Raw genomic sequence first — 13,480 nt, forward strand, 5'->3', positions numbered from 1 at the left:
TCTGATTTACAAAAATATTTAAAATCAAAATTTACTATAATTCGCTATTAATTTTCATTAAAATTAATTTACACGACCCAGCACCTTATATCATTTCAATTGTAATATTCAATCTAAAATGCTAAAAAATGATTTATACATTGAATTTCCTTTTGGCACCTCATTAATTTTCTTAAGATCGGAAGTAATACCAGCCAATCACGACAACCAACACGTAGATCAGAGGTCACATCCTGTCTGCTCACGTTTGACAAGCCGGTTCAGTTACAACACAAATATTTAAAGAAAATGGGGAAAATCAAAGGTAAAAAATCTAAATTTCTGTGCAATAGAAGTGGAAATGTGAATATTTTTAGTATGAATCATGGCTCATCTTCTGCATTTTTATTTTTATTTTACAGGCGGTCCAGTGGTCGAAATGAACGGTGATGAGATGACGCGGTGAGTATCAGCTGACTTAACAGAAACACAATCGGTTAAAGGTTTAAAATATAGGACACTTTTTAATATGAAAATTTCAATTAGGATTCTGGCCGTATCCCTGTGCCCTGACTGATAGAAAATCGTGAAAGAAACATATTTTTGAAAGGTAGTCTTTATTATGTAACAGCACTGCCACAGGAATCGGAAATTCTATCAATAATAAGGTATTCAATGGTATAGCCTATAGGGGCTTATATAGTTGCCCAACAATCTTTGAGATGCCCCTATACCTTATTATTGATAGAATTTCCTATTCCTGTGGTAACCAGAGGGGTACAGTGTTGACACCTCCCTGAATGTGTAGTGGCTAGGGCTCTCGGTCATAAAACTTTACCAGGGCTGCCAAGTCTCACGCATTTTCATGCTTATTTGGCAGCATTTTCCTTTGATCTTTACGATTTTGGCCAAATCTCACGCATTTGCATTATTAAAAGTTGGCAGAACTGCTTTACTCAGTACTCGGGAGTACAAAATTTGTGCTTGAAACACCAAATCTAGGATTTTGATTGTTGATTTCTGAGTCTAAGTATGAAAATCCTGCTGGTAATTTTTATGACTGTAGGGCCAGTACTTTGTCCCTATTTGATCATCGGGATACCTAATATCAGATTTTGGCTATTTCAGAAATATGTGCCCCCTATGGAAATTGCTGAAATTTCCTGGTACATTTGAAAATTAATGGGTAAAAAACTTATAAAAAATAACCTGACTCAAGGACAGGGATTTGTATAGTGAGACTATATATAGAACGGTTAGAACCTTCTCCTTTGACCTTTTTTTAAGGTAAAGTATGGTAAATGCTGGACACTTTTATTAATAATGTAGTGGAAGATTTGTCGCCATCATTCATGTGTCATTTGGGAATTTGAAGGTTACAGTTTGAAAATTAAACTAAAAGTTCAGTTCAGTGAAATTTCATGAGTGATTTGAATCATAAAAAAAATAATCTTTAATGTTATGACTTATAATTGCTTAATTTTTTTGTATTTTTTTTTTTGTCTCAAATTTGTAGCATCATCTGGGACTTGATTAAAGAGAAATTGATTTTACCATTTATTGACCTAGAACTACATGAATATGACCTTAGTATACAGAACAGAGATGCAACTGATGATCAAGGTACATAATATATGCATTCTTCTCTCAAGTGGTTGTTGCATTTAATCATTAGTACACAGTTCTATCAAAAGCTACTCATGCAACTCATCAATATTTCTGTTTGAAGACTATAGATATCAGTTTAATATAGCCTTAGGCAAAAATATATTATGAGTGGTTGGTTTGATACTGCATTTACTACGTATTGTTATTTCAGGGGATTGTATTAAATATTTCATCTGAAGACATGTACAGCTGTTTGAGTCTTGTCACTTAATACAAACAAGAAACTTTTGTTTCTCAATAACATTATAACAGCAATATATGATAACCATCTTTGTTTGTCTCAATACTATTTGCCTTCCTAGTCATTATTTTTGGTCTATGTTTCTATGTCCCACAAATTATATTTTTTGTTTTGTTTATAGCATGATTGAGTTTTGAAGACTATTTATATATCTTTATTTTCACATTTTCGTACCTATTTTTGATGTTACTTTTATTTAATTGCATCACTGCTGCAAAATTTAAGACATTGTACATGTTGTGTGGCATGCATATACATTTCTCTAAAAAGTTATGATTGTTTTTTTTTTACAGTCACCATTGATGCTGCTCATGCTATACAGAAATACAATGTTGGAATTAAGTGTGCAACTATTACACCTGATGAGAAAAGAGTTGAGGGTAAGGAATTGATTAATACTATGAATTACAAGTAAGCCATGTTGAAACTCATTCATTTTATGTTTTTGTTTCATAGACAGATATTTTAGACATAAATATTTATATATGTGTGTTCTTTTTAATTAATGAGGATGATGAGTTACCAAAACCAAGGCTAAACCATATGTAAACTAACAACAGGAATTTTATTACAAACCTCCAAGCTTTTGTACCAGACATTGGCAGAGTCAGTCATAAACTGTTGCTTTAGTTTTCTATTTATTGTTTTGATTTGTTTTTCATTGATTCTGGTGATTACAAAATAATGCATGTCTGCTTCTATAATCATGACAATATATATTATACATGTTTAAATAACTCCATTATATTTTAGAATTTAAACTGAAAAAGATGTGGAAATCTCCAAATGGCACAATACGTAATATTCTTGGAGGAACTGTATTTCGTGAGGCTATCATTTGTAAAAACATACCAAGACTAGTTCCCGGTTGGAAGAAAAGTATTGTTATAGGCCGTCATGCTTATGGAGATCAGGTAATCACTAGTATCCAGTTGCGAACTGTATCACAAATAAAATATTTAGTTTGTGAATATTTTTATACAATTTATACAACCAAAAGGTTAATCACCAGTCATTTGAAACTAAATAAAGGAGATTGAGGTTAAGATTCAGGTAACATTTCCTACATGTTCAGAGAGATGAGGCTTACCAATATAAAATAAGGAGATGAGTTACGATTGCCAATGAGATAACAATCCACCAGAGCCCAAATGATGTAAATTTAAGCAACCAAAGGTCACTGCAAGCCCTTCTTACAATGAGCAAAACCCATATATTGTCAGCTTTTAAATGGCCGACATGACAGAATGTGAAACAGTTTAAACAAAAAAACCAACAGCCTGATTTATAACAAAACAATAAAAGAAAACAAATTTGAAAGACAGCAACCAATGACAACCACTCCTGACTTGGAACAGGCACATATAGAATATATGGGTGTTTAACATGCTTGCAAGTGCTCAACCCTCTCCTTAATTACCTGGGACAGTGTTGTGACAGCACAATATGAGAACATACTGTATAAATCAGTTTCAAATGGCTTCAAAGCCAATAACAACTAATAAATGAATCATGTTTTCCTAGACTAAAGTATCAGTCAGTACACATCCATTGGATTTAGTATGAAGACATCATAAACAGTCTAAGAAAGTATGACCTTGTGCAATACCAAAATATACATACATAAAATTGACATGATATAGAACCTCAAGTTTTCATAAATGTAAAGCAATGAATATTTAATAATGTTTTAAAAACAATACTCAAGCCTATGCTTAATAAAAGATTGGGTATTATTAGCTTTCAAGATTAAACTTTTAGCAGTTTGATTTTGAAGAACATGTGGAATGTGTTGACTTAATTCTTACTTTTGAAGGTCTCCAGATTTGGTTTATTTTTAGACAATTATAACAATACCACAAATCATTGACCTGTAGAAAAAAACTGTTCTGTTGTGGTGTCATGTCATAAATGTTACCAAAGAAAAAAAGTGATATTCATATTGCCTCATGTATACTGTCAGATATATATGTAGTGACAGTCTACAGTCTGTGGGGACGAGCCACTAGATATAATTGCCATTAGAAAAATCAGGACTGGTATATTTTTACTACTGTCATGACCATGATGACTGTCATGATATGTAGTGACAAATTTATCCTAAATCTACAATGCTTGTGTTTAGAGATAATGATGATGCCTTTTCTGTTTTCAGTATAAAGCTACAGATTTTGTGGTACCAGGTGCTGGGAAATTAGAGATGAAGTTCACACCATCAAGTGGTGGGGAAGAAATGTGCTACACTGTATTTGATTTCCAAGATGGAGGAGGAGTAGCTCTGGGAATGTACAACACAGATAAGGTAAGATACTGTACACAAAATGTCCTGTGATATGTGTAAATACAAACACTCAAAAATCAGTTGTATTATGCAAAGAAATAGTACATTTTCAAAATGACTACATCAAGGTACATAGCAAAATGTCCCTTAAGATATAATGGCAAGTTCCAGAGCTGAGTCACATATTGCAATTATCTATTTCGTATCATGTACAATCAGACATTTGGATCTATGTTACATGTATAAAATTACTAGTACAAGGTGTATGCAATAGAACCTCAGCCACAATGCACATTATGTGACAAATATAGTTCATGTTCATATAATTACATTAAATGTATGTTTCATTATAATATGATATTTTGATTGGCTTACAGCAATCTCGCGTCATTCTGAAATTAACCATTTCAAAATGAAATGTAACATTCATGATGACACGAGCTTCCGCAATAAAGTGCATAGGTAAATAAAAGAAAAACTTGATAGAAATTGTGTTTTCATGATCCTAGCAAAAAAATGTAATTATAAGTATTGAATGCTTCTTTTAGTAATTTTATAGGGTTGTAAATGCGTTGACCGTGCGCACATTTTTAGAATTTCAGCGCTTCATACAAAATGTACTTCGTTCAACATTTTTACACCCCAATTAATTTACAAAAAGAAGCATTCAATTCTTAAGTATATGCTAGAAACACAATTTATACTCTTTTAACTATATTTTAAACACACCGTCACCGTAATTTAATGTGTCGGAGCACAAGACATATTTACACCTTTTAAACAGCAAGGATATTGGATGATAATGACAAATTATAATACTAAACTGCAAGATCATTATGACTTCCAGCATTAACATTAGACAATTTATATTCAATAATTGTTTCTTATGTCTTTGGAGTTAAATAAAATTACGCACCAACACACAAGAGAATGTTTGGGTGCAAAATATAATTATAGATTTCTTAATGTAAATATACTCCTTAAAACTTTATGCTGTACAATGTATTGAACTAATAATGTTTTTCGTTTTCTATCAAACACTGACAAAGGACATTATTTTAGGTACATTTTATGTCAAGATAGCATCATTTACATGTACATAATTTTCTTAATTTGTTTGGTTTTTTTTTCAGAGTATAACAGACTTTGCCCACTGTTCCTTTAAGTTTGCCTTACAGAAAGAATGGCCATTGTATCTAAGGTAATGTATATATATATATGAAATTATTTTTCATAATAAATCACGCTTTTTACAGTCACATGTATCTAACTTATGGGAGAAGAACAGAAGTACAGGTACATTAAACTCAATGATGCACCAAAAAGCTTAAAATGCAATTTAATCAGTAAGAGAATGGATATGATGAACAAAGTTCATGTCACAGATTTTGAAATGTAAAAAAGTTTTGTTCATTGTTTTATTGCAAGAACTATTTTCTTCTCTACATGTCAAATGCAAGTGGTTCCCATATATATGCCTACAGTTAAAATTTAAAAAGTAAAATTTTATAAATTTTGTGCGTCCGAAGCACTTTTCTAGATTGACCTTCATCTGGAACTCTTAAACCTAAACATTTGAAAGCCAAGGATGTATAAATATCTGAAAAATTCAGGAACTGTATGACCAAAATGGACATTAAAAGAATAGCCAAATGCATCTAAGGTCAACTTTGGCTGAGGGGGTGGTAAAAAAAATGTCCCGCCTTCTCAAACATTATTTATATTAAGTAGTGTTTTATGCTGATGTATAATGTTCTCACTAATATGTTAATTTATTACTTTAGTACAAAGAATACTATCTTGAAGAAATATGATGGAAGATTTAAAGATATATTCCAGGAAATATACGACACGTGAGTAAATATGTACATTTCCCTGACAACCCCTATTAAATTCAATTATGCAATTGTCTCCCTTAGCATTGTTGCAGAGGCAAAATGACATATTATATAGAGTTGTTTCTTTTTTTAAGTTGGTTACAAAGTGAAAATTTATGTTTGCTTTGACAAATATCCTTCTACTTTTGCATTGCAAAATCAACGTAGTTGAAGTTTTTCTCTAAATGTTTGAAGCTTTAATGATTCAAAATAAATACTTCATTGAAAGTAGTTCAGGGAACATTTTATTTATATAACTCAGATAATTTAGGAATTATGCATCATTAAAAATTGGAAATCAGTAAAATTAATGGTAATATGGGCAATTCCTTTTTTTGCTTCAAATAAAAAAGTTAATAATTGAAGGAAATAACTGATAACGAAAAAGATCAAAGTACTGGTCAGATTGAATTTTTAACAAATAAATGTAAAAGCTTGTATTGTACAAGAGTTGTTCCCCTTGGAAAAATAAAAAAATCAACAAATAGATAGTTTGAAGGTGATCAAAAGCCTGTAAATAGATACATTAGAAGGCTACTCTCTATAATCTCTACAAGGTACATTGTAAATAATATTTCATCTTATAATTACTTTAAGGGAACAATTAAATTGTGTCCCTCTTCACTGCCAAATTGCAACTGGACATTTTAAAAAAGCAAGCAATAATCAGCCAATTTTCACTGCCAGTCTTCCACTTTTATAATAATTAAAGGATTTTTTATCAACGTATGAACAGTTTGGCTATATCTGTGTGCAGACTTATATGAGTCAAACATATTTAATTTTTAAAAGAAGCAAGTAAGGGAAGAAAATATATACTAAATAAGTAAACAAACAATCACTCAAAGCTGTAATTTGTTCTATTTGTTAGTAAGAAAATTATCAAACACTAATTGCTTTCCATTGGTAACTCGTGTAACAAAATATTTAAAAAAAGGAGATTTTTCAATAATATTAGCAGTCTCTTCTTGCAAAAAACATTTAAAAGAATAAAAAAATTACAGATATTATTTTGTGTATTTATATGTTTAATGCATTAAAGACAGGGTTATATATTTTATATATAATTGTTAAAAATTCATGTATATGCAAAACAAATCATTTACAAGTGGAAATCATTCATGCTAATTTAGTATTTTACTATTCCGAGTCTAAAAGAAAAATTGTTTAAAATCTTGTTTTATTTTATCTTGACAGTCAGTATAAGAAACAGTTTGACGATAAGAAGATATGGTATGAACACAGACTGATAGATGACATGGTGGCTTATGCCATGAAATCAGAAGGAGGCTTTGTTTGGGCTTGTAAAAATTATGATGGTGATGTGCAATCTGATTCCGTAGCCCAAGGTAAGTTCTATTCCTGTTCTGTTTTCACAAGAAACAAAATAATGTGGAGCATAATAATGTGGTGTAAAACAATGTATTTTTGTGCCAAATTGTGCAGTAAATGCCTTGATATTCAAATATAAGGTAATGACTTTAAAAAGGCATTTAAGATGTCACATTTACTTTTATTTGAAAAGATAGTTATCTGCATTGCTTAGCTGTTCTTTACATCTTTGAATAAATAACAAACATTGCATTGTAGAGATTTTAGGAACTTCAAGTTTGAACCTTATAACATTGTAATGTAAATATAAAAACTCATCAAAAATACCAGGCTTATAATTTTCTATGCCAGATGTGTGTTTCACTTACATAAGACTTGTCAGTGACTATCAAATAAAAAAAGACCAAATCAAGCATAAAAAATATGATATATCATATATAAATTTTCTGTTCAGATACTGAGGATTTCAAAAAAAGTAAGCTGGAAATAGTTCTATTTCAGAAAAAATATATAGGTGAAGGCACTTTTATTCAATTCGATGTTTGGTTAGAATTTATAGTGAACTGATGCAGTGCAATAAATAAATCAACAACAAAAAGTGTTGTGTGGACATTTTAACAATCCTCTACATTATATCTGAAAACAATCCTTATTAAGTTTCCCATCGTTTATAAATTTCAAAAATAGAAAGTTTGATTAGCAATCAAATCCAACAACACTAACAATTACATTGAATGAAGTCTATAAATAATGGATTGCAATAATTGAAATTTGTGAACTGTTATATACCATGTATACATATTAGTGTACCACATATTTATTTATTTCCAGGATTTGGATCACTAGGAATGATGACCAGTGTATTAATATGCCCTGATGGCAAAACTATTGAATCAGAAGCTGCTCATGGTACTGTCACTAGACATTACAGATTCCATCAACAGAACAAAGAGACATCAACTAATTCTGTTGGTAAGAATTCTTCACTGTTTAGACAATTCACACTTATTGCTACAATAAATGGTTGTTTAAAAAAATCCAAAATATTTAAAGATGAAATAATAAAAACATTATAAACACCAAATTGCAAACTTATAACATATATATGTATTATTTTTAATATGAATATTGAAATAATTTCAACAAAATGTAAACTGTTTATTATTTTATGTCATTTCCAAATCAAAAGTAGTCATACAAAAATATATGGTTGTGTCTTTGCAGTAAAAAAAATTTTCTTTGGTTCTGTACATTGTTCTTTATATGTATTTCTACTCCTGATGAGTCAAAATTTTGTTTGTCCTGAACCAAATTTACAACCCCAAGGTTAACAAAATCATTTAGATTGTATTGGTTATCTCATATATACCTATAATAAGTCGAAACATGACCTCTTGGAGTTAATTGGGTTACAGCGTTAATCTGACAATACACCTGTAATTGAATTTCCAGTCACATACAACTGTATTGATTTATGACACGCTTTATCATGATTACTCCCAAGTGTTTACCAGAGATTATCTTAAATCACCATTGTAATTAATTAGCGAAACAATTGTTCTAGATTATGAAAAATTATTAAACATGTTTTATAATCAATGAACCGTAAACATACATTAAGGAGCTTGGTTGTGCATTAAATAAAGGGAAAGGCCAATTCATAGCAAAGAGACAAAATATCATTGAAGTTTATGATAATGAGAGAAGACAAAAGTATACGGAATAGAACGTGTAAATTGCAAACAAATACAGTGAGAGTGTGCAGAAAATACGTACTTAATAGATATCGCTAAAGAATACATCTTTCAAACTTAAACAGTTCCGTCCTTTAGTGAAATACTGTCAGAAATATTCATCACATTGATGTTTGAAGAACCTTAAGCTTAAATTAAACACATGCAGCAGTATGAAACCCCAAAACGTAACAAATAACCAATAAAGTTTTTTAGTTTATACATTGTTATGCCTAAGCTGGTTCCCGCCTGACTTTTTCTTTCGTAGCATTGTTAAAAAGTGAATTCCAGTCTTAGTTATGCAATGCTATGAAAAGAAATGAGAAATTTGTAGAGGCATTTGATTTTGATACGTATCACTTAATATTGGATTTGTAATTAATAATTGCATATTAATATAGATATTTTAAAAAAGTAAAATAATAGTTTTGAATAGAAATAAGGGTGCCCTCTACAATTTCAATAACAAACATGGCAGATGTGAACAAACATCACAGAATCAAGTTTTTCTCCTATTCCTTGCTTGTAGTAAGTACTCTATAATCCTCACCTCTACCTGGCGATCTTAATTTGGGTGTAAACAAACGCAGACAATACATGACTGAATTTGGTATACAATGCATCCATATCAATGTTTAGAAATTTTAAGATTCAAAGAGAATATTTATGTTTTTTTATTTAAGCATCCATATTTGCATGGACAAGAGGATTAGCACACAGGGCCAAGATAGATGAAAATTCTGAACTGAAGAAATTTGCTGAAAGTTTAGAAGCAGCCTGTGTTGGTGTTATAGAGTCTGGTAAAATGACTAAAGATTTAGCAATCTGTATAAAAGGAATGGACAGGTACGTGTCACTGGTTATTTACAATATACAATGTTTTGTACGTAAATTAGGCTGTTTTCTCATTTGTTTTACATTTGTCTTTTCAGTGCCTTTTATAGCTTACTATGCGATTTAGTTTTGCTCATTGTTAAAGGTTTTATGGTAACCTAAAGTTGTTAACTTTTACATCATTTGGTGTAGAGTTGTCTCATTGGCAATCATTCCACATCTTATTTTTATAAATATAAAATAGTTCTCTTTTATCTCTGGGTCCTCAAAACCCAGTAATCCCCAATCACAGACAAATATAAGAATAATATACTAGTTGTATATGCATTTTTTTTTCTACAAGTCTACTCAATACATATAATATTAGATCATTAACTTTCTTTATAGCTTCTGTTCCATTGCTCTTAGGATAGGGCCTACACAACATAAACAAATATTATTTAATACAACACATAGATGCCATAATAAAAGTTGTTTTTTGTATAACCTTTAATAATTTACAATGTATTTTTCAGTGTGGTAAGAAAGGACTACCTAAACACCTTTGAATTTATTGATGCAGTAGCAGAAGATTTGCAAAAAAGATTACAGAGTTGACTAGAAGAGAGCAAACTTTAGAAACTTACAATTTAAGGGTGATCATTCTTAGTGTTCAAAACATACTATTGTCACTGCCCAATGGCCAAGTAGTTGGGACTGACCTTCATCAGACATATTTAAAACTAACACATTCCTATTTATTTGACAAAGTTATTCATACATTTTGCCATGACCTCTTCTTTTAGTGAAAAGCTGTAATCAACCTATCAAACATTTTTGCTTTAATAATATAAACTCATAAAAGGGGAGAATTTATTTTCTATCTGAAACTGCTTCTGAGAAGCAATTTTGCATTTTATAGCATAATCATGTGTAAAAGTGTATGCCTATTTTTCTAGTACTATAAATGTTGTTGAAAACACATAATGATTTTTAAAAGTGTATTTGGCAAGTAAAAATAACAGATAAAATTTGTTTGTTACCTGTTTAATACCACTGAAACATTACTGTAATTGTGATTTAATTAGCATTATATTTGATTGACTTGATTTTAAATGATTATCTTTGTTTTTGTATATATGTAATTTGTTATAATGGTTAAGAATGCTAGTATACTATTTGAACAAATCTTTAAGGATTTTTTAAAAACTTTTTAGGTATACATGATGGAAATTCATGTTATTTATTTTAGGAAGTGACTTTATTGTTATGATGGTTTAATCTTTTTAAACTCTGTAATATGTTTGATACATAAAGCTTTTAAATGGCAGATTGATTGTTATATGTTTGATACATAAAGCTTTTAAATGGCAGATTATATACCAAGCTTTACACATTTTAATATGTCTTAACTGAAATTTGTTAGAAGAATTAGTCATTTTAATTTTATCTGTTTACAGTTTGTAATTTTCTTTTAAGATATGTTGTTGTTCTTCCTTCAGTATTAACCAGATTAATATATTTATATATATAAAATAATGTGATGAAATTGTGCAATCATGTTCTGTTTAAAAATTAATTTATGTAAATCAAAATTGATTGTGTGTAAATGGCATTTGTTTGTTTATGTAATTATTTTCTCAACATTGTCATATGATAAAAGGCTTTACAAATGGAAAGCATATTTTCAAATCCATAATGTCAGAAGAAGACAAATATTTAAAGGATTTTTTGTTAGTTTATAAGTAACATTTGCATATCTGATAAATATTAATTAAGTAAATTATAATTAACCAAAAAATTAGGAAAAAAACCCAGACATAACAACTTAATTTTTACCTTACAATCTTACCAAACTTCATTTTTCTTTCATTGCAGAGCATTGAATTAATAAATTTGCATGATCCTAGCTTCCAGTTTTCTGTAATAACACGTTTTAAATGAAATAATTGATAAATACTGCAAAAAATGGTAAAAGTTGTTTTAAGATATAACCAGTAACGCATGTATGTATGTATTATTATGGGTATTTTTGTGTATTCTATGAATTTTGTTAATGTAGTGAATGTTTTCATAAGTTATAATAAGGCAATCTTTTCTGTACACTGTGATGATCCAAGCAATTAATTTTAATAAAAATATGATTCTATTTTCTTTGATTTATTTATGCATAATGAAGACACAGATCTAGTAAATGTTTCTAACCCAAAGAAAAGAAGAAAATATAACTTTCTTACTTGTATGATTAAAAAAAATCTGAATGACAAAGGGAGATGACTCTACCTCTAAAATTATTTACCAATACAAGTAGATAAAAGACACGTATTATGATATTATTACGTGACTATTTCTGTATTGGCCTTGTTATTGGCTGAGGACCTATAACAAGGTCAATACAGAAATAGTCACGTAATTATATCTTTATTAATTAACTACAGTGTTTACCTGTTTTTTGTGTGTGTTTAATTTCATTTCACAAGAGTTGAACAGTTTTTACCTTGAAATGGAACTATCTAAATCTGAGTTTCCTTTTATAAGCTACAATGTCAAGTGATCTGGTGCTGTTTTGAGGTGGTCTACATCTTCTGATGATTTGTTCACCCTTTTCAGTCACTATAAAGTGTTACAATTCATATTTAGACACAACACATAAATAGCAATTGGAAAGGTACTGCCATTGCATGAGAGATACAGTCACCCTTCAACAATTCATATGCCTGGTTCGGGTTGAAAAATAAATGGCACCTTACAAAAACATGAGAAATTAAGCGAAAGTAAACAGTAAATCAATTTGTACCTATTAAATGTTTTAAATAGTTGTGAGGTTGACAAGAAATGAGATTGTGATAATATGCAGACTCGTTGCCCAAACCTGAAATAATTAAATGTTCTGCTTACAAAATGAATGTCATTGTCTTCTGCCTGAAATATTTGCCACACTGAAAGCTGTGGTCATGTTTATGGTGTGTGAATAAAATAGTGTCTTCCAAACAATAGTTAATTACATTAAGTTGGTGTTCATCATGACTTTCGATCTAAAAATGCGAGACATTCCGAAATCATGTATTGGCCGGATCAGAACTAGGCCAATACGAAAAAAATTAATATTAGCCGATTTGGCACTTTTGTATAGCACAGGCAGTTATCATCATATTAAGTCCAATAACTGAGTAGTTAATTAATAAAAAAAGTATAATCCCTGACTGTCTGTAATAGATTACGTTAGTCAGCAGATTTACAAGGTGCGGTCATCTTAGGAGTTACACAGTTTGAATTTTATTTGGCATGACTGATTTTTCATAGAGTTAAACCCCTTGGACCTTATAGTATAGTATGTATAAATTATTATACCCTCACTCAAGGATTGGGAGCTTTATTGCATTAACCTTGTCTGTCTGTAACTTTTGTTTGTCCAATAAATATTTTTGTCACACTTTTCTCATAAACTACGATTAAAAAGAATGACTTCATATTTGGTCAGGAGCTTTACAGTGGTGAATTTTGACGTGCAAGATTTCTGAGGATCTGTATGATAACTATTTCCGGTTTGCAGATA

General features: G+C 30.0%; 1 protein-coding gene across 1 annotated transcript; it reads left to right on the forward strand.

Moving 5' to 3' along the window:
* Positions 1 to 210: 210 nt before the first annotated feature.
* On the forward strand, positions 211 to 12,073 carry LOC127704620 (isocitrate dehydrogenase [NADP] cytoplasmic-like). Its single transcript, XM_052208738.1, has 12 exons — positions 211 to 304; positions 402 to 441; positions 1,496 to 1,602; positions 2,182 to 2,268; positions 2,642 to 2,802; positions 4,044 to 4,190; positions 5,303 to 5,370; positions 5,954 to 6,022; positions 7,244 to 7,395; positions 8,210 to 8,350; positions 9,795 to 9,957; positions 10,461 to 12,073. The coding sequence occupies exons 1-12, from the start codon at positions 289 to 291 to the stop codon at positions 10,540 to 10,542; spliced, it is 1,233 nt and encodes a 410-aa protein (XP_052064698.1). The 5' UTR covers positions 211 to 288; the 3' UTR covers positions 10,543 to 12,073.
* The last annotated feature ends 1,407 nt before the right edge of the window (positions 12,074 to 13,480 follow it).

Source organism: Mytilus californianus, unplaced genomic scaffold (genome assembly GCF_021869535.1).
Source record: "Mytilus californianus isolate M0D057914Y unplaced genomic scaffold, xbMytCali1.0.p SCAF_6, whole genome shotgun sequence".
Taxonomy (NCBI): domain Eukaryota; kingdom Metazoa; phylum Mollusca; class Bivalvia; order Mytilida; family Mytilidae; genus Mytilus; species Mytilus californianus.